At 35.8% G+C, this 22,415-nt stretch overlaps 1 protein-coding gene across 12 annotated transcripts in view; it reads right to left on the reverse strand.

The window, feature by feature from the left end:
- Positions 1 to 22,415, reverse strand: part of RBMS3 (RNA binding motif single stranded interacting protein 3) — a 746,078-nt gene that overhangs the window by 246,993 nt on the left and 476,670 nt on the right. For all 12 annotated transcript variants that reach the window (XM_077994138.1, XM_077994135.1, XM_002803044.4 and 9 more), the window contains exon 6: positions 21,638 to 21,717. In XM_077994138.1, the coding sequence (XP_077850264.1) occupies positions 21,638 to 21,717 (80 nt within the window). The remainder of the gene's footprint in view (positions 1 to 21,637; positions 21,718 to 22,415) is intronic.

The following is a 22,415-nucleotide window of genomic DNA, read 5'->3' on the forward strand; positions in this document are numbered from 1 at the left end:
TAGCATTGGAATGTGAGGTACTATTCTATTCATCATATATTTGTTGACTAAATACGTTTTTTATTATGTTATTGTTATATAGGTCCTGTGAGATTTATGCTTTATGGGGGTTCTATTTTTGTGTATTTTTTTTTTCTTTTTTTTTTGAGACGGAGTCTTGCTCTGTCGCCCAGGCTGGAGTGCAGTGGCACGATCTCGGCTCACTGCAAGCTCTGCCTCCCAGGTTCACATCATTCTCCTGCCTCAGCCTCCTGAGTAGCTGAGACTACAGGTGCCCGCCACCACACCTGGCTAATTTTTTATATTTTTAGTAGAGATGGTGTTTCACCATGTTAGCCAGGATGGTCTCGATCTCCTGACCTCGTGATTTGCCCTCCTCAGCCTCCCAAAGTGCTGGTATTACAGGCTTGAGCCACCGTGCCCAGCCTTTGGTGTATTTTTGAGGGATTATGTCAAGATTTAGAGCTCCTTTTAACAGTTCCTGTAGTGCTGGCTTGGTAGTGACAAATTCTCTCAGTATTGGTTTTTTCTGGAAAAGACTGTATCTTTCCTTCATTTATGAAACTTAGTTTTGCTGGAACCAAAATTCTTGGCTGATCATTGTTTTGTTTAAGGATGCTAAAAATAGGACCCCAATCCCTTTTAGCTGGTAGGGTTTCTGCTGAGAGATCTGCTGTTAATCTGATAGGTTTTCCTTTATAGGTTACCTGATGCTTTTGCCTCACAGCTCTTAAGACTCTTTCCTTTGTCTTGACTTTAGATAACCTGATGACAGTGTGCCTAGGTGATGATCTTTTTGTGATGAATTTTCCAGGTGTTCTTTGAGCTTCTTGCATTTGGGGTGTCTAGATCTCTAGCAAGGCCAGAAAGTTTTCCTGGATTATTCCCTCAAATGTGTTTTCAAAATTTTTAGGTTTCTCTTCTTCCTTGGGAACACCAATTATTCTTAGGTTTAGACATTTAACATAGTCTCTTACAACATAGTCCCAAACTTCTGGGAGGCTTAGTTCATTTTTTTAAATGATTTTTTCTTTGTCTTTGATGGATTGGGTTAATTCGAAAGCTTGGTCTTCAAGCTCTGAATTTCTTTCTTCTACTTGGTCTATTCTATTGCTGAGACTTTCCAGTGCATTTTGCATTTCTCTAAGTGTGTCCTTGATTTCTAGAATTTGTTATTGCTTTTTATTTATGCTGTCTATGTCACTGAAGAATTTTCTTTCATATCCTGTAACATGTTTTTGATTTCTTTAAGTTGGACTTCACCTTTCTCTGGTGCCTCCTTGATTAGCTTAATAATCAACCTTCTGAATTCTATTTTTGGCAATTCAGAGATTTGGTCTTGGTTTGGATTCATTGCTGGTGAGGTGATATGATCTTTTGGGGGTGTTAAAGAAACTTGTTTTGTCATATTACCAAAATTGTCTTTCTCGTTGCTTCTCATTTGGGTAGACTACGTAAGAGGTAAGATCTGGGATTCAATGACTGTTGTTCAGATTCTTTTGTCCCACAGGATGCTCCCTTAATGTGGTGCTCTCCTCCTACCCCTAGGAAGGGGACTTCCAGACAGCCAAATATAGTGATTGTTATTGCTCTCTTGTATCTAGCCACCCAGCAGGAACTCCCAGGCTCTGAGCTAGTACTGAGGAGTGTCTGCACAAAGTCTTGTGATATGATCCATCTTCAGGTCTTGTAGCCCTGGATACCAGCACCTGCTCTGGTGGAGGTAGCAGGGGAGTGAAGTGGACTCTGAAAGGGTCCTTGCTTGTGTTTTTGTTTAGTGTACTGGTTTTGTGTTGGTTGGTCTCCAGCTAGGAGGCGGAGCTTTCAAGAGCGCATCAGCTATGGTCCTATAAGGAGGATACGAACTTGCCCTAGGGACACCTGGTTAAGTATTCAGACTTCTCAGGCAGTGTGCAGGACCACAGAGACCCCAAGAGATTATGACCTTTGTCTTTGGCTCCCAGGGTGAGTAGAGAAAGTCCACCAGGTGGGGGCAGGGATAGGCATGTCTGAACTCAGTCTTTCCTTGGGTAAGACTTGCTGCAGCTGCTGTGGGAGATGAGAGTATGGTTCCCAATCCTATGGAGTTATATTCCCAGGGGATTGTGGCTGCCTATGCTGAGCCATACAGGTCACCAGGGAAGTGGGGGAAAACTGGCAGTCACAGGCCTCAACCCTCTCCCACGCAGCCCATAGTCCTAAAGGCTGATCTCACTCCCACTGTCCCCTGAAAACAGCACTGAGTCTATTTCCAGGCAGCCAGTGACCAGGGCTGATAACTTGCCCTAGACCACTAGCCTCACCACTTAGAAAGCAAGCAGACTCATAGTTTTTCGGTATCTTGGGGAGCCTGCAGCAGTGATCCGATTTCAACATTTCAAAATTTAATTATATAAGAGGTAGTATTAGCAGGAATCAATGATCAGACAATGAGTTTCTCAGGTATTTCATAATATTCAGGATCCGATCCTGATTAATAATACCAAAAGTTTTATAAAACATTGATTTAGCACTAAAAGTGGACATTTTTATCATATTCAATTTCCAAAAACTAATAGCAATCAAAATATTCAACTGGAGAATAAAATGCAGTATAAAACCATTTAATGAAATACTATTGAGCAATAAAATGGAACAAACTAATGATACATACAACTGTGTGGATGAATTGTAAATACCTTATGCTAAGTGAAGGAAGGCAGACTTAGAAGGCTACACATTGTTTGATTTCATTTACATAAACATTTTGGAAAAGAGAAAACTATAAGGATGGAAGACAAAGAAATGGTTTCCAATGATTAAGGGTGGGAGGGAGGGCTTGACCACAATGGGGAAGCAAAAGGGAGATTTTAAGAACTGTTCTATATCTTAATATAGTATCTTAAGAATATATCATTTACATTTTGGAAAAAAATATGACAAAATAATTTTGAAGTAGATCTGGATAATGAAAACAGCAAGAACAGCTAAACAATAAAAAATCAAACTGCAAGAAAAATTTAGAGCAGGGACTTGTTCTTTGAGATAAGATTTATTATAAGGATTTGTAAGTTCTTACACAAAGCAAGCACACATATTACAGGTAAGTAAGTGGTATAAGCATGTATTATAGGAAAAAGTGATATCAAAGAATGTGAAAAGAATAGATTAATTTTTAAGTGCAGATAGGAGACTGGTTTTTGGGAAAAATAATCAGTTTAGATAGTTATTTGATACCAAATATACTAAAGAGTTAAATGTAGAGAAAAAGCAAAAGATAAAGAAATGAATATTAATGAAATCTCTTACATTTGAAATGAGTTTTTAAAAAGATACACTGGAAAAGTTTATTTCACATAAAAAGTAAACTATTATTTTTAAGAAATAGAAGTAAAAGTTAAAGAGCAATCAAGATAAAACACAAATGATAAATGCAATAGAGAAATGTTTAATATTCTCAATATATAAAGCATGTAGTCAAACCATAAGATTCACTTAAATTTATTTATTTTTTTGTAATCTGAGTGAATAAAACTTAAGTCAAGCAGTTTCAAATCAAAACTAACTAGACTAAACCAGCTCCATCTAGTTATAATCAATTCAGAGGGCTCAGGGGCATATCTGGTCCCCTTAACCTGTTTATTATCAGCAAAAACTAGTTCTCATCAATTTAAAGTCAAGCATATAGGATTAAACTTGTACTATATCAAGATGTCTCAAAAAGCATCAACCTATTTCTGCTTGGAAACATCTTTCATCTTTATCTTCGAATTTCAGTAAAAATGGATGCTTCTCCAGAATATTCCTTGATTCCTCTCCTTCATGCAGGATTTATCAATCCCTCCCTTTTACTGCCATTATTACTCCCTTTATTATAATTATTCCATTATATGCTTAGCCCTTATACTGAAAATGTTTTTCTATGTCTACCAGATATTCAAAGATACTTGTTTATTGAATTAAAAACAAAGCTAACTCAAATGTCTACAAGTGTAAAGGACATCAAAGTATCATAAGAAAAGCTAGGCTCTAAAGTATACAATCTTTTTGTGCCTTTGATCAGTAACCTGTTGTATCTTCCATGATATTAAGATTTGGGGTTTTGTATATATGTATATATATGTGTACATATGTGTGTGAATATATATGTACACACACATATGTACACATATATACACACACAATATATATACACACATATATATACACATATATTTCATCTTAACCTAGGATTGCTGAGATTGTTTTTATCCCAGTAGATGTGACTTTCTTATATGACTTTAAAATTTGCAGCTTCCTTGTAACCACAGAAGGAACTCTGTTGAGGTCTTTTGAATTAGATACCTGTGGTAATTGTTTTTTTAAGTGGTACTTTTCACCCTAGAAACAATACTGATAGCAAGACACTTTCTCTCCAGCATCTCAGAAATTCAAGGAATAAAAAGCATTATCAGATCTCACTCAGTGTCCATGGCTTCTTTGGCCCAAAGAAAGGATACTATACAGATAGAGAAAATATGGGTCTGACATTCCTCTAATTGGAGCTTTTTAATAGTATGCCTTTTCTTCGAGACTTAGCTCTTAAGCTTTATATACATACATGTATGTATATATGTAAACACATATATATATACACACACACATACAAAAGAGCATCATTTTACAGCTAAGTTTTCAAAGAAAGATTGTTTCTCTAAAGGGAGTTTCTATAAATAGGCTACCTTTCCTTTAAAACAAAAGAATCACTTATTAAACATCAGTGTTAAAACCAAGTTCATGGCTTGGGTTAAAGGGATGGCTCCATATTTGCATTCTGAAAATCAGAATGAGTGTTGAAGTATGAAACTGAATCTCAAGGAGGAATCTTTGATCAGACTAAAGAAATAATGTATTTAACCCAATACAGGATATTAATATTCATTCTATGTATCATATAGGGAAGAAGGTTGGTCCTCCAAGTGTGGTAATGGAGGGAAGTGACACTCGGTTTCTTGCTGTTTGTTTCTCCTATAGTATATCCCCTCTCCATCAAAAGAAAGACCTATGACATAGCAGTACAATGTTAACACCTAAGTAGCACTTAATATTTACCAGAAACATTCCAGTTGCTCTATGTAGTTTAATGTATTTAATCCATAGCCGATCTTGCAACACTAGTACAGAAGAGACTATGGTTATACCCATTTTACCAAAGGGGAAATTGAGGAACACAGAGGTTAAGTAACTGCTCATGGTCCCATATCTAATAAGGTGACAGAACTAAATCCTGGGGTCAATCAGCCCATTTACTACTGACTAGTATGTATGTATGCATCAAAGCAATTTATACACATCATGTAAAATGCAGCCTCCTCATCTGCAAGATGGAACAGTTTCTTTTTTCCTAAGGGTGTTTGAGAAATAAATTTAAAAATCTGTAAAATACTAAATACAAAATTTGACAGATAGTAATTCCCCAATCCCCTTGCAAAAAAAAAAAAAAGTTTATTGATAAGATTGGGAAGAGGGTATCAGAAACATTTCCTGGCCCTAACTATATCTCTTAGTAGATATTGGTGTGAAGAAGCGAAATTGAAATAATGATATACAAAGAGTAACAAGAGAACAAGAGAAACAGGCAGACAGAAGACAAAAAGACACATATGCAGAAAGTAGGAAATGCTTAAACCCTGAAATTAAAAAATGAAATTTAAAGAAAGAAATTTTCTTCTTTGCTGAAGCCAAAAGAGTATAGGGCGTAAAATAATTCTACTGAATCCAGCACTAATAGATTTCTGTGCCAAACTTAACTGAGGTAGCAAGAGATTACAAATGTAAATTAAACAGCTTGACGGAAATTGTCTGAATGAACAAGAGGCAAAGGTCAAGGGGAGATATCAGTGCTATTGATAAAGGACTTCACTAAGCCATCAGAGATAAAGGGTATAAGTATTTATTTGAACAACACTTCAAATCAATGTAAAGGTTAATGAATCCATTCTCCTGGTGGCGCAGGGCTCTACAATCCCAGTGTACTACAAGGACAGGACCTGAAGGAAACTTTGGGAAAAGAGAAACCTCTGAGAAGACAAAAACTATGTTTTCAAATGATTTTAATTGGAAAAAAGAATCTAATTGTTGTTGTAGAACTAATTGTAACAACCAACAGGATGTTTGGTATTCCAACACATTTATTTTATATTCCTTTTGCGTTTAATGTCCATAGGTCATTACTCTTTAAAAAATTTAATATGGAGAAAGTAGCAATAGAAAGCGGGAAGCAGAATGGAAAGATAATTTAATCTTTATGAAAATGAAAAGGGTTCTTGTGCTTTTAAACATTGTCTTCCATTTGAAAGAAGGCTTTGAGGTTTAAGTGTTTTAAAATGTACCCCAAAAGTATTATACCATATATTTCTATGTGGAATCATCATAGTTGATGGTTTCTGCATTCACTTTATAAGCATTTACTAACAAAATGCATTATTAAGAGAGAATTAAGGCAATATTAGAAAATCACACTAGAATAATATGCTCAACTTTTAAAATTCAATTCAGTGTGTCTATATTAAACATCATATGTTTAAATGGTAGGTATTGGAGGAGATAAAGAATAAAAAACGCATAATTCTGCCATCCAGTGCGATAAGGTAAGCATACAACAGTTGTTAAATGAGGCTACATGTCACAAATAGACACCCAGTATAGGAGAAAAGCATTTAATGCTGTACCGTGAGAGTTAAGGAAAGGGGAGTTGGAAATCAGGAAAATCTGCATGAAAAGTGTAGTTGAACAGACTTTCTTTGGGAAATAAGAGCGAAACAAGGGGAATACGGGCCCTGGGAACTAGAGGTGCAATGATATCCTGGGAAAACATTACAATAAGTTCGGGATCATACAAATTTGTGTATGACTACATTAACACAGCTGCCATGGTCCTATAAAAAAATAGGACCAGTGTTTATGAGTCTGAGAATTACGAGAGCAAATTCAAGGTAAATATTTTTCTGCTGCTATACTCTTTCCAATTATCTCAGAAAACTTTCAACCTCTAACATGGACATGTATAATTTACTGGATACCATTCTAGAATGAGCTATGATAACTGCACAAAAGGCTAAAAATGGAAGGGTAGTCCTTACCTAGTTGCAAAGGATGTGTACCTTATATACCCCATGTACGAGATAATGCTCATCAATGATGTCATTCAGAGACTTCAACTATTAAATTATACTTCTAGCCTAGAAGGTGGATGTTGATGAAATAATTCTCATGAGGTTAATAGATGCCTCTAATACTATCTACCATTTGCTGCCAGAATTCTTTGTGGAGCTGTATAAAATCTCTCAATTAATTCAGAAACACTTGTAAAGGAGATATTGTTAACATCAAATGGAACAATTAGGTTCTCTGAGGAACCTGGCAAGATGCTAAATAACTTGTTCAAGTTAAAAAGCAAAGAGGAGACAGCATCATAAGTGAAACCAAAGTCCATCTGATTCCAAAGGCAAAGGTGGTATTCTCTGTAACATGTTATTTCTGAAATTAAGTTCATAAACGGCAAAGGGGATCCTGGCCGTGAGGATCTCATAGAAAGCACATCATAAGCTGGACGAATGGTGTTCCTTTCTTTTCTTTTCTTTTCTTTTTTTTTTTTTTTTTTTTTTTGAGATGGAGTCTTGCTCTGTCACCCAGGCTGGAGTGCAGTGGCCAGATCTGAGCTCATTGCAAGCTCCGCCTCCCGGGTTTACGCCATTCTCCTGCCTCAGCCTCCCGAGTAGCTGGGACTACAGGCGCCCGCCACCTCGTCCGGCTAGTTTTTTTTGTATTTTTTAGTAGAGGAGGGGTTTCACTGTGTTAGCCAGGATGGTCTCGATCTCCTGACCTCGTGATCCTCCCATCTCGGCCTCCCAAAGTGCCGGGATTACAGGCTTGAGCCACCGCGCCCGACCTGATGTTCTTTTCCTTAACATCATATAGGTAGAGCAAAGATGTAAAATACTTGTCTTTGGGATATGAGAAATGAAGGGGCTGTTAAACGATGTAAGCAAATATTGAGTTGTGTCCTTTAAAAATAAATTATATGAGAATTTTACCTTAAATTCTTTCATCTATTACATGGATTCATTCAGATAAAATTACAACTAGTTACAAAAGGTGACTAGAGAATTACTTTCCTTAGAGATCGTTCAAATTAGGTGAAGATGCAATAATCTTAATGAAATCATGATTATGTGACTCTATAATAGGAGACTTTAATTTCTGAAAAATTTTTAAAGAGTTTATGTGAACACTAATAATATACAGGGTTCAATTAGTTGCATGGTAGTGTTTAAATATATTATTATTATTATTAATCATGTACTACAACTAGCAAACCTGGAAGGCCGTATTTAAGATATGTATTAAGTGAAGTCCGGATGTAAGATGAACATTATCTGAAATTAGCAGCGACTAAAAGAAGCAACACAGAACAGTTCTTACCATGATAACATAGCTGCCATGTGGCATCTGTGGTTAGCTTTCTGCCTCCTAGATGTTAGTCTTAAACTCTCCCTAAATTTTGGCAGACTCATTCACATGCCACTTACAAATTCACGTAATTCCATCCCCACAACTGCAGCACGCCACACATGCTGCTTAAATACGTTGTCTTAATAAAACATTCACATATTCTGTCAAACAATATGCTAGTTGCTAATAAAAATGAGAATGCAAATGTTCAGAAGACTAACCATTGCTTCTACATTTAAAAAATAAAACAAAATACTCACTATAGGCACCTGAATGCTTCTTAAAAAATAAATAAAAAATAAAAACTGGTAGCACGCATTTAATTGAAATTAATTAATTTATTTATTTATTTATTTATTTGAGACAGAGTCTCGCTCTGTCGCCTAGGCTGGAGTGCAGTGGTGCCATCTCGGCTCACTGCAAGCTCCGCCTCCTGGGTTCATGCCATTCTCCTGCCTCAGTCTCCCAAGTAGCTGGGACTACAGGCTCCCGCCACCACGCCCAGCTAATTTTTTGTATTTTTAGTAGAGACGGGGTTTCACCGTGTTAGCCAGGATTGTCTTGATCTCCTGACCTCGTGATCCGCCTGCCTCGGCCTCCCAAAGTGCTGGGATTACAGGCGTGAGCTCCTGGCCTGAAATTTAGTTTTCAATTGCTCCATTGAAACTAGCTTTCTAGAACATACATAGGTTCTCAAAATAAGACCAAAAAAAGTGAGAGCATATTTTAAGCTCCGCCTTTATCTTGGTTATCTTTCTTCATCTTTTCTAAGATGAAGGGCTTGAATTTGTTCTATATGGGCAGTTTTCAATGTTTGATTTTTGTTTTTGTCTCAGGGCCTCTTTACACTCTGAAAAATTATTGAAGATTCCCCAAAACTTGTTTAGACAGGTTATATTTATTGACGCTTGCCATTAAAAAATAAAATAAGTAGATGTTTATTTATTTTAAAATAATACTAGTTCTGTTCCATATTGACATAAATCATATATTTTTATTTAAAAATATTATTTCCAGAAGCAAAATAAAAAAGAGAAGAATGGCTTTGTCATTTCTGGCTTAATAGAAGACAGCTGGATTCTAATATTTGCTTCCATATTCCATCTTTTGCCACATCTGAAATCATGTAGCCCCTGGAAAACTCCACTTAACATTCATGAGAGAATCAGAGTGAAAAAGGCAAATAAATGAATTAGTATTATGAGAAAAATATTTTTGACCTTGTAGACCACCAGAAAGGATCTTAGGGACCTCCAGCAGTCTCTGTAACACCCTTTGTAGCGAGCTCACTATACCATCTTAAAACGATTATGTGTAAAAACATATTAGTTTCGGCCGGGCGCGGTGGCTCAAGCCTGTAATCCCAGCACTTTGGGAGGCCGAGACGGGTGGATCACGAGGTCAGGAGATCGAGACCATCCTGGCTAACACGGTGAAACCCCGTCTCTGCTAAAAAATACAAAAAACTAGCCGGGCGCGGTGGTGGGCACCTGTAGTCCCAACTACTCGGGAGGCTGAGGCAGGAGAATGGCGTGAACCCGGGAGGCGGAGCTTGCAGTGAGCTGAGATCCGGCCACTGCACTCCAGCCTGGGCGGCAGAGCCAGACTCTGTCTCAAAAAAAAAAAAAAAAAAAAATATATATATATTAGTTTCAATACTTTTCTTCAGTGCTTTTGTATACTTTGCTAAGATTTTTTTTTATTTCAAAACCCCATTATCTTATATATGGATACGATTTTGATTCTTTTGAATGGACCTTTATTAAGACATACTGTGATTAGCTCAATGACAATCAGCCGGTGATTGCTCACTCACAGGAGACCTGATCACATTTTTATCTGCCATTACACATGCTTTATCAACATTCAAATGGTGTATCCCTTTTACAAAGAAGCCAGTGACCTATCAACAAATACTGCCTTACTTAGAGTGTCTAGTATGTCTATTTCCAGTGAAGTGAGGGAATTTGAGGAATTTTCTATTCACTTCTGAAACCTCCCTCAATCTATCCTGAGGGATTCAGTTAACTTGAGTACATTTTATAGATGAGACTGTAAAACTCAAAACATTAATGAAAATAATAGATCATAGAATACACATTTAGGCTGTATATGGATATAATACCTTAGTTTGGGTCCACCAGAAACAGACTTTGAAACAAGGTTGCTTGTGAACATGAATTCTTAGGAAGTATTTTCAGGAAAAGCCAGTAAGAGAATAGGGAATTGGGACCAGGAAGTGAAGGAGTCAAGCAAGGATGTGGTGTTAAACAGTCTCACAAACTATAACTGTCTGAATCCTTCAGGAAAGCTACAGAGATAGTATACGTCACACACAGAGTATTCTCATCAGAAGCAGAAGAACTGGGATATTGATACTCTAACAGCTATCAGTCACTGTTTATGGACAGCCCCAAATGGGGATATAAATTTCCAGGTACTTCTGACTGTCACTGCTCACAGGCAAAAGAGGATGCTGCGGCCTGAGGGCAGTCCACCTAATGAAAGAGATGCAGGTGCTGGCTGATGGCCACGGGCAAACACTCCGGGAGCACTAACATCTGCTCTAATAACAAACAGCTAGAAATCAACTTAAATTATTGAGTTCTTTTTCTTTAGGGCATCTCAGCGGTTCAACTAGTGCAACTGTTTGATATAAACCCCTGGTCCAAAATGCGTCTCACACTCAGTTCAATAGAAAATGGTTATGTTTTCATATGTACAGGCTCCCAGTCTTGCTACAGGAGTAATATGGAATGTATAACAACTTTGGCTAAGAAACACATTTTTGAAAATTCACTTAATTTTTTAAATCATTTAATCATAAGCATTATCTATCTTTCTTAATATATAGTAAGTATGTACATTCACCACCTTTAAATTTTTAATTTGTATCTCAAAACTAAACTTTCATATGAAAGATTCAGGACATTTAGAGCTTTAGGACACTCCCTGTTTCATGGGACAATGAGTAGGGGTGTGAGCATGATCTATGCTTTAGATATAATCATCTAAAACTTAAAGTTGTTTTTAACCTCAAGGAGCTCCATTCTGTTTTTTACTAGGCCCTAATAATTTTTCAAGAATAGGAATTATTGAAAGCAAGTATTAAGGTTGAGACCCAAGAGATACACATTGGCATGGATTTACATTAGCAATTAGGATTATTTTCCTGACATACTTATGGTATCAGATAGTTTAAGTTCATATTGTATTTCTTTGAATAAAAAACAATGTGCTCTAATATATAAGGACTTCCCAAAGTCTCTTGTTTCAGACACTGAACAGTCTTCTATAGTAATATGTGCTTATGAGAAGGTATAAAGAAACTGTGAAGTTAAAATAATTAAGATTTTTTTTTTTTTCTGTTTAACACACAAGCAACTCTAATGATACTGAAAAGATTCTTTCTTTGGCCTTACTTTAGTCAGCTGACTGAACTTTCTTCTAGGAGATGTCTGATTACCCTTGCTTGTCTTCAGCAAGAATCCTACCCCTGATGCTTCCTCTTGGTAATTTTCCAACCACTGACCTCCTATGCTGCTCCTTGGCTGTAAATTTCCACTTGTCTATGCTACATTCGGAGTTGAGTCCAATCTCTCATCTCTACTGTAAGAGACTCCATTGCAGTGGTGCCTGTAACTATCGTGATGGTGCTGAGAAAAAGTGTTTCTTACTGTGCTTTAACAAGCATCACTGAATATTATTTTTCTTCAATAAAAACTCACAAAGAAGGTAAAAATTAGGATAAACTATGAGAGTTTTTTGGAGGCTATTTAATAATTAATATAGGAATAGTCTGAATGATATTCAGTGAATACAAGTTCTATACTAGTATATTTAGTTTGCTGTTGTTGCTATAACAAATTATCTAAGACTTAGAGGCATAAAACAACATAAACTTATTATCTCACAGTTCTATAGGTCAGAAGTCTAACACAGATCTCACTGGGCTAAAATCAAGGTGTCAGCAAAGCTAAGTTTATTTCTGGAGGCTCTAGGGGAGAAATCCAATTTTTTGCCTTTTTCAACTTCCAAAGGCTGCCTCCTGTCTTCAAGGCCAGCAATGTTGGGTTAATTCTTTTCACACTCCGACCTCCTCTTCTACCTTTCTCCTCCACTTTTGAGGATGCTTCTGATTATACTGGGCCCACCCAGATAAACCATGCTAATTGGTATGGATTGGATTTGTGCCTCTACCCAAATCTCATGTTGAATTGCAATCCTCAATGTTGGAGGACGGACCTGGTGGGAGGTGACTGGATCATGGGGGCAGATTTCCTCCCTGCTATTCTCATGATAGTGAGTTCTTACAAGATCTGGTTATTGAAAAGTGTGTAGCACCTCCTCCTTCACTCTCTTCCTCCTGCGCCAGCCATGTAGATCATGCCTGCTTCCCCTTCACATTCTGCCCTGATGTAAGTTTCCTGAGTCTTCTCCAACCATGCTTCTTGTACACCCTGTGGAACCAGGAGTCAACTAAACTTCTCTTTTTTATAAATTACCCAGCCTCAGGTAGTTCTTTATATCAATACGAGAACAAACTAAGACAATAATTTCCCTATTTTAAGGTCAGTTTATTAGCAACCTTAATTCCAGCTGCAACCTTAATTCCTGCTGTAACCTCGATTACTCTTTTTCATGTAACCTAACATATTTACAGGTTCTGGGGATTAGGACTTACAGATCTTTAGAGGACTGTTATTCTGTCTGCCACAAGTAGGTGTTTGCTTATTTGTTTAACAAATGATATTCATACTGTTCTGTGCCAGGCTTTGGGTTAGATGTTTGGAAGAAAGAGTAAGGTACAGTCGTTGTTTTCAAAGGGTTTGAATTGTTTAAGGAAGATGGGGGAGATAAACATCAAAGTTCTTTTTTAAAAAACCCACAATCTAATGGGACAAATGAATCTTCATAAGCATGCCAATTTCCTATGAAAGATTTGTTTTTTGTACTGAAAAATAACTAAAATATTACTCAAATAATTGACTCATCATTCAGGGCTGAAAGACATAAGAAATCAGAGAAAGCAGAAATAAGATAAACACATAATGACTAGTTCAGAACTTGCCTACTGTTTTCATTCACATTTCTCTTAAAATATTTTCTTAAGTTTTGCAGACTTTTCATTCTAAAAAATTAGATCATAAATAATGAGGCGTGTGTATAGCAGGCTTTTTGATGGTTACAGGGAGAAAGTGGTAAGTATTTAATTTTGAATACTATCCATTCATACAAAAATTGGTTAGAATGTATTCTTAAATCAATCCTATTAAATGAGATTCTAGATTCTGAAATGCACTAAGAACTTAATTATTCAATTTGGTTTCTCTGGCTTGTGTGTTAATTGGTCTTAAGCCACTCAACCCTCAGCTTGCTAATAGGACTCATCCAGACAGACACTAAATGGTTTAGCTACTCATTAGTGATGCTGACAGAAGGCAAAGCCCAACATGGTGTTAGAAGCAAAATTAGTGTTTTATTATTTATTTTGTAAGTTTTTACGTGAAATTTTCAGTTCAGAAACTCGTGCAGACCTGAATGGAGTCAGTATTTTAGAAATAAGTTATGAAGGTGGTTCATGATTTTGGAGATGTATAGAAAACCTCCTCATCCCTTTTCTCTCATGAAATTACAACTATTTTAATCAATCAAATTATGTAACCAAATGGAAACTGCAGACACATTATGCTGCTACTTACTGGTGCTTTATATGAAACCATGAAAAAATATGGTAAAGAAAGCATTAACCATATCTTATTGATTAAAAACTATAGAGTATGTTATATCACATAGCATTATAAAAGAAATAATAAGTTAATGTGATAATTTATCTAGGCAGAATTGAGCAACATTATTATGCCAAAAGGGATATAATATAGATAAGAAATTCTCTTTTTTGTTTTTTCTCAAGACATTTATCTTTTTATGTGAAGAAGTAGCAGGGGGAGCAAAAGTGCTGCATAATCATTGTGCTTAACTAGCTCCAGTGGCAAAAAGTTTAGAAACATTATTCCAGTATAATTAGGCAAGACCATTTGCCATGCCAGAAAACAGAATTCATCATTGCACTGTTCAATAATGAGTTATTTAAAGAAACTACAATTAGGTCCTCAGTGTACACCTTGAAAAGCAGTCTTAGAAAAATTAGACTTTCCGAAATGTAACTGGAATTTTTTTCAAATAAGTTTCTTACTCTTATAAACATTTCTCTCTCGCTTGCTCTTGCTTTCTTTCTCTCTCTCTCTATTTAGATATGGAGATTTTTAAAATTAAAACTTTAAAAATATTTTAAGATTTTCCTCAATGTGCTCCCCCAAATTGGTTGCATGTTTGTCTACCCAGAGCTGTGCATCCTCCCCATACCTTCAAAAAGTTCATTAAAAGCAAATATATGTATGATTGTCATTTAATTCATGAAACCATACAACTCCAAAGAGTATTTAGCGAGAATTTACAGAGCTAAGCATACAACCCTTGAGCCACGAAAGATGAAAAAGACTCTGGTTTGGAAAATTCAAAATCAGATAAATTAAAACAAACAAAAAAATAGAGAAACTCTTTGTCACTATTCACTTAACCTGCTCCTACCAAGATCAGAACTTCAAGAGGCAATCAAGGCAAGTATGACATTAAGTAATAAAATTAAAGATAATAGTGAAAGACCTTCCAACTTTCTAATCATAAGCCTCCAGCTGCTTGACTAAAGATCTTCTTCACTTGACTTCAGCCAGCTGTAGGCATTCACACACTGGATGTCATATTCGATGTCCACCTCTACATTTATCCAAGACCAAAACCTCAAAAAAATACCTTCTCTTTGATGATAATTGTCTATGCCTGTACCTCACCTTCACTTTACGGGCTTTATGGCTTCCCTAAATCTTTTCCATTTTTATCAGCCATCTAACTCTTTATGTCCTCAGTTGTTCTCAAGTCAGCCATGCCACCATTCTTGGCTTTTTCTTGTCCTTCTTGTCTTTCTCCATACCTCTCTTGCTAAATTTCAACCCTGGCTTGCTACCTGACTACTACCTCTAATGTTCGCCTTCATTAACCCTACTATGTGATTTATAATATCAGCTTTTTAAGAATAAAAGTCATAAAAACAGTATATTTGGGCCATGAAATTCACTTTACTACTTTAGTGAAGCGAATACCTTCCTTTATAGCCAGAGGTTTTGAATCAAAAAGTAGTTCCCTAACATAATTTCTAGAACTCCCAACTTGAATTTGACTTTCCCTAAAATCAGAGCATGGGAGAAGGTAGTTTAATTGGGAGCTGATGTCAGGAAGCTGATATGATAGAAAAGGAAAAGATGGGGAAGGGGGAAAATGCTAATAAAGGAAACCTCATTGAGCTTGTGACCACTGTGGATAACCTCTCAAGGAACCCTGTAGAATATGACTCAGAATTATCCTTCCAAAGGATGAGAGACCCAATATTATCTTCTGGCTCCTATACCCTGATGATTGAAGGCTATCCCAGGGAGTGATAATTCCCCCAAAATTTGTAGAAGACGTTTGTCTGTCTCATTTAGCAAGCTTTTATAGATTTTGTCCTGAGGTAGAAAAGTGAAGAAACTAGGTGGATACATGAGGTAAGATGCTTCTAGATTGCATCTCCTATGCAGCTGAAATCACAGGTGAGTAGAGTAGATGTAGCCCTGTCAAAACACTCATTTCAATTATTTCTATTCTTTTGAAGAGGAAACATTTTTCCCTCTCTATTTAGCTTCTCATATAAAGATGTAGAAATTTAATCACCTCTTCTTCCTTTCTTATATATCTAATCAGTTACCAGCACATAGCTTTTTTACCTTCACAATATCAGATGCAGCTCCACAGAAAGGTTGAAAACTGATTGACCTAATCAAATTCCATAGAATTCACATAGATGCTTAGACTCCATTAACCATGATATTGTCCAGCTGCTCTGTGAAGTTCATTAATAATATTCTAAAGGTGTTTTCTTCATCACGAAGCAACAAAGTATGTTTGATACATAGAAATAATCTGAAGACATCACCAACATTAAGAATGAAAAAATTTTTACTAGTGAAAAATCTAAAATGATACCCAATTGGGGATTACATTGTTCACAAAGTGTGTTATACAAGTGATGCTTTAGTTTCACAAAGATGAAACATTTGGAGAGAAGCAATGCTCCACCTGAGCAGAACAATCAAGAAATATTTTTTGCCCAACTACACACCATAGCATTTTTTATTTGTTACCTCTTCTCAGCTATAGTTTTATTTGTGGACTTAATAGACAGTTACTATTGAGCAAACACAGACTTTAAGGCTCTGCAACATTCCCCACTGATAAAAACTTGTAAATCTATTGCTTAAATATTCTGATTTTTGAATCACGTAAGATAAATTGATTTAAATATGTTGTCAATAGTTTACTCTGGCAGGAATGTTAAGTTTATACGAACACTTGTGTTCATCATTTAAAAAATCATTTTGTAAATATTTTTCCTTGCTTGCTCCCATAAAGTATTCATATACATACATAGTCATACACATTTTTATTTACATCAACACATGACATTAAAATTACTATGTCAAAACATCAAAAAGCTCCATGCTTTATTTATTAGAAAAATATTATTCCTCTGATACCTATTTGTGCAAAGTTCTGTCAGTTACAAGAGTTGTTAAATTTTATAAGATCCCATAATGTGCTAAGCTTTCTCTCAAATTTTCCCTACTTCAATTGAGATTAGAAACAATTATCTAAAGAATAAGGAAAGCATACCAGAAGTTAGTTATTCCATTTTATTCTGAAAAGACTGCTCCACTGACAGGAGCACGTGCTTACAGGAAAAAAAAAATGTCTAGTTTGAGAGAAAAACATGATTTATTTTTTCACAAACCGGCCTGCATGTTCTGTTCATCAATACATGTCCCTACATGTGAAAGCCTTTTCCGCATGGTGTATCATCCTGCTCTGGGGGCTCTTTGAAAGTGAGCCTTTCAAGTCCATGCCCTACAGATCCCTGAAGTGTCTGGGAACTAACCCTTTGCTTTTGCCAGAGGTTTGAAAATGGAACACTTTGGGGCTATACGACATTGCTGTGCAATTCATTATGGGACAAAGAAGTGTCTGGGGTTAGGCAGGCAAGCAACTAATGATCCTTCATTTTGTCCAGAAAAGCATCAAGATCGATATGTAGGACATGCAACATTTATGGAATGCTGTATTTTCTTTTCCCTCTAGGGAAGGCAGAAAACGCTGAATGATCTCTTTCTGCTGATGGCTACAACAGTCAAATGATTGACACTATTTAACACATGCTTTTGGTCTCCTTCTCATCTGCTGGCAGCAATACATGTGACTGATCTTTGTTAACTTCCTGTATACTAGTACTCAATAATTTGACTTTTGGCATGTATATTTAGCTTCATTGATCCAGGTAACCAAAATCTGGGGATAACATTATAATCTAAAATGAACAGAGGTAGTTCTGGGATGTGCTAAAAGACATCAATGATCCATGATGCATTCATTTAAAAAAAGATCTTTTATGAATAAATAGGAGGAGCCTAGAGAAATAAAGCGTGTTCCAAAAAGATATCTGTAAAGTTCTCTTCCAACTCACATATCTGTCAGGAATTAGAACCCAATACCAACATGAATCATATTTAATTAGCCAATTATTCCAACAATGGCTAAAATCGAAATTGGGCAGCAACATAAATGTGGTCAGTGTTACATGTCCTTGCAAATTTCCTTACCTATGACATTTTTAGAATTTGAAATTCAGAGCATTGTCAACATTTTAGATTGAAATAGATTTTTTTCCTTGTTCTTTTATAGAAATAATACAGTTGGGGACTTGGAAACTTAGATGATCATCTCAGGAAAATAATTAGCTTTGCATCTCCTTTAAGAGTAATTGTCATTGTCAACAGTGACAGAAACTGAATGCCATTATATTTGCCCAATAACACATGCGCATTTTCTCCACACTGTCCCTAAACAGAGAGGTAGACAGTATGAATATGGCACCAGTCGCTCTGTACTTGCTTAGAGTAATATTAAATGTAGTCAATATAGTTTGGCTGTGTCCCCACCCAAATCTCATCTTGAATTCCCATTCAAGATGTTGTAGGAGGGACCCAGTGGGAGATTATTGAATCATGGGTGCAGGTCTTTCCTGTGCTGTTCTTGTAATTGTGAATAAGTCTCATGAGATCTGATAGTTTTAAAATGGGGAGTTTGCCTGCACGAGCTCTCTTCTCTTGTCTACCATCATGTGAGACATGCTTTTCACCTTCCACCATGATTGTGAGGCCTCCTCAGTCATGTGGAACTGTAAGTCCAATAAACCTCATTCTTTTGTAAATTGCTCAGTCTTGGATATGTCTTTATCAGCAGCATGAAAACAAACTAATACAATAGGGCTCTAGTATGAGAAGAAGATGATTGACATAATATTCAACCTTTCAACAGCTTTCTTAAGGCCTGAGGATCTCGGGTCATAATTATTGGATCACTGTGAGTCCCTCATCGACATGACCTTAAGGCAATGTATTTAAACAATCAATGTGCAGTTCTATAAAACCACAAACTTCTGAATTCAAATATGTGAAATCTTGATAAGGCAGAACACTGAGATTTTTCAGATTTTAAAATTGTATTTTAGTTTTCAGTGGGTCACACTAATTATAGTGGAGTATATTCACAAGCAAAGACACACTCTCTAAAGTAATGAAAAAGATTAGGAAATTGGCCACTTAAAAAAAAAAGTATGAATATCTGATGCCATAGCTCATAGTGATATCCTACTCCCTGTTGTAAATATGGAATTGAATATTGGCTAAGACATATATTTCTGAAAGTAAGATTTCAGCTATTTCCAGGTAGTAAGTAATGAGGACCAATAAAGGCAGACAGCATACACCCAAATTGTAGTTATACCTGTCGTGACTTAATAATTCTACTCAACAAGGGCAAATTACTACTTTACCTTTCAAAATACCCATATCTTGTATTATATCCTCTTTTCTTCCACACCTAATTTAAGTATCAAAGATTAAATGTCTTTACTTAGCATTTGAAGCCTTTATTCAACTCTAACTTTCAAAGTAATTTATAAATAAGCAGATTCAAGCACTGATGATGATCAATATTGTGTATTTAGTTCTATTATGATGAGTGGAAATCTCAGAAGCATACAGTTACCTCTCCTAAGAGTTTTATAACTGAACATAATTATTTTGTCTTTCTTGTTCCCAGGAGATAAAAATGAGTGAGAAAACTCATAACCAAGTTCCTGCTATTCACGATGTTTCCATTGGGTGTAGCTATGATATTAGATAGGTTAATATCACAGCCTGCATATTCTGGAAGGATGCCCAGACATTTGGGGATTTGTAGTGACTTTCTTTGTCTTCAGCATTAAATTGTATTAGTCAGCAATATGTTCTATGGGGAAAACCAAATGAAATACCTTCAAATCAATCAGGGCAAGAAGGCTTTCAATATGTCTTTTTGACATATCAATTTTTTTAACAAATTAAAAAATTGAGATGTGCTAAAACTTGAATCATCCATAATTTCTACACAGTGTGCTCATTTTTATTTTTATATAATTATATAATTTACACCTAGTTTGAACAACTTCTATATAGATAGGTCTCTGTTGGATAAAATAGGACAAATAAGAGGAAAGTCCACAAACAATGCAACTCCTTTACTCGATGACAGGTTTGAGTAAAGTGTCTTAAAATGTCTGTTTATAAAAAAAAATATATATATATATTTCTGCTAAAATGCAAGGGCAGCTAACATGCTGAGATGAAAACTGCTAACTCTTTTCTTAACAACACCATATGTCTCCAATTGGATCATAATGCAGTCAGTTCCCAAGGGAACGTTACACATGGAAGCTAACCAAATCAAGGCACAGTCTTCACTATATGTTGACTCACTGATTAGCCAGCAATCAGCTACTTTAGATTTTCAGATTATGCAAGTTGTCTGTCTGAAGGGTCTTTCTGCATTCTTGACATCCCCCTTAAACAAAGCAAGTCATTACAAAACCCTCCACAAAAATATTTCTCTTTTTGTATACACTTCCTCTTATCTATAAACTCAATATATTTTAAGAAACTAAAATGCTCAACCTCTGAACTCTCTGATGGGTTTTAAATAGTAGATGCATTATACAGCAAACACTATTGAAATCAAGCTTATAAAGATGAAAGCCACGTATTGTAAGATGAAAGAAGTCACCTTAGTCTCCTCTGAGACTAACAGTATATAAAATACCAACAAATAAACCAACCTGCCTTATTCAGATGATTATTTATGTAATTTTTCTTAGTTTAATACTTCATTCAATTGTTAATTTTTATATAGAAATTATATTTAAAACTTTACTTAGTTAATATTAAAACCTTCCACATACATTACCGCCTCAACTTCTGGCATTTGTAGCTCTGATACACATAATAAATCCAATTATTTCATGTTTAATGTAATTCTTAATAGTATAAAGTTAGAACACTTTATGATGTATATAAAACCTTAGGAATTTTGCCTTGGGAAGTGTGAAATGCCCTGGGATAGTTCAGATTGGGACTTCTCAAACTAGCTCTGATAAATAGACAGTATTTTCTAAAATTTCCAATTTGTCAGTAACCGATATTTTTGTAAAAGAAAATTATGCACTCAGATTTCATGACATTATCAAATCATTATACAAGTTTCTAAATGTTTTCTCCCAGTTTCTGTACTTTTCTTGTCATGGACTGGTAAGAAATGTTTCAGGGCTGGCATCAATTTGTGGGATTCATTGTGAATATCATTGTTTAGGTATTTTGTAACTAAGAAATTGGAATTTTAATATTAATGCTGAGTCATAAACTTCCATCACTTCCAGCACATCATTATTTAACTATTATTTGCTATGGTTTTCTTCTAATCCAGTTTACAAAATTAGCAGCAGAGATTCAAAAAGCCAAAGAAGAATTACCAAAAAGTTTTTGAGAAAGATGAGTTGATACACAGTATTTTTTAAAAATACACATGAATAAAAGCAAACTCCCCAAATCTGCAGTGATCAACAAAGGCTCTACCATGTACTTATTCTAATAAGAGCAATTTAAGCCTCGGCATCATTTAGTGACTAATTAGTGACATTTCTTACCTGGGATGCCTGGTGGTGTTTTCAGATATTTTCCATTAAAATGTTGAATTACCACTTCACATTTTTCAGTAGACTCCATTCTGGGAAAAAAAGGTAAACCAGACGTCATATATGGCTGACAAGAAAAAGAAACTTAAGAAGTAAAGGAAAACCAGAAAGCCATAGAAATACTTGATTTAAGAAATGTACCCCAATTGCCAACTTTTGTCATGACCATGATGACCAGATTAATAAGAGAACATCGCAAACTCATCAATGCTGAGAAAGTATTATTCACTCTTTGAAAGGTGTCTATGTGGAGGGCTCTGTTCTGAGCCTTCTTTCAGAGGTAACCCTGAGGCATTATCTTAATTCACTCAGCAATGTTTGGCAATTGAAAGTGTTCAACAAATGTCTGTTGAATGATGAATTAGCAAACCTGATGGGTAGATCTTGTTATTGTCATTCATATCCATAAGGGCACTGAGGCTTAGACAGATAAACTACCTTTCCAATAAGAGGTAAAGTCAAGATTTGAACTAACACCTCTGCAACAGTAAAGCCTGTGCTATAGCTACTAAGCTATACTACTGATGGATTCCACAGAAGAAGTCGACAAGATGTGTTTTACTTGAACAGCTTGCAGCCTAAAGGACTGATTGGTATAGTAATGTAGTCGTCAGTGTTATGACATTTTTATTGAAAATCCACTGTATGTAAGACACCCAAAGAGTTAGGTGGGGTCCTACATCTTGAAGGAAGGTATGTATATATATACAAACCTTAGGTTCCGTACTTT

The sequence above is a fragment of the Macaca mulatta genome, chromosome 2 (assembly GCF_049350105.2).
Source record: "Macaca mulatta isolate MMU2019108-1 chromosome 2, T2T-MMU8v2.0, whole genome shotgun sequence".
NCBI lineage: Eukaryota > Metazoa > Chordata > Mammalia > Primates > Cercopithecidae > Macaca > Macaca mulatta.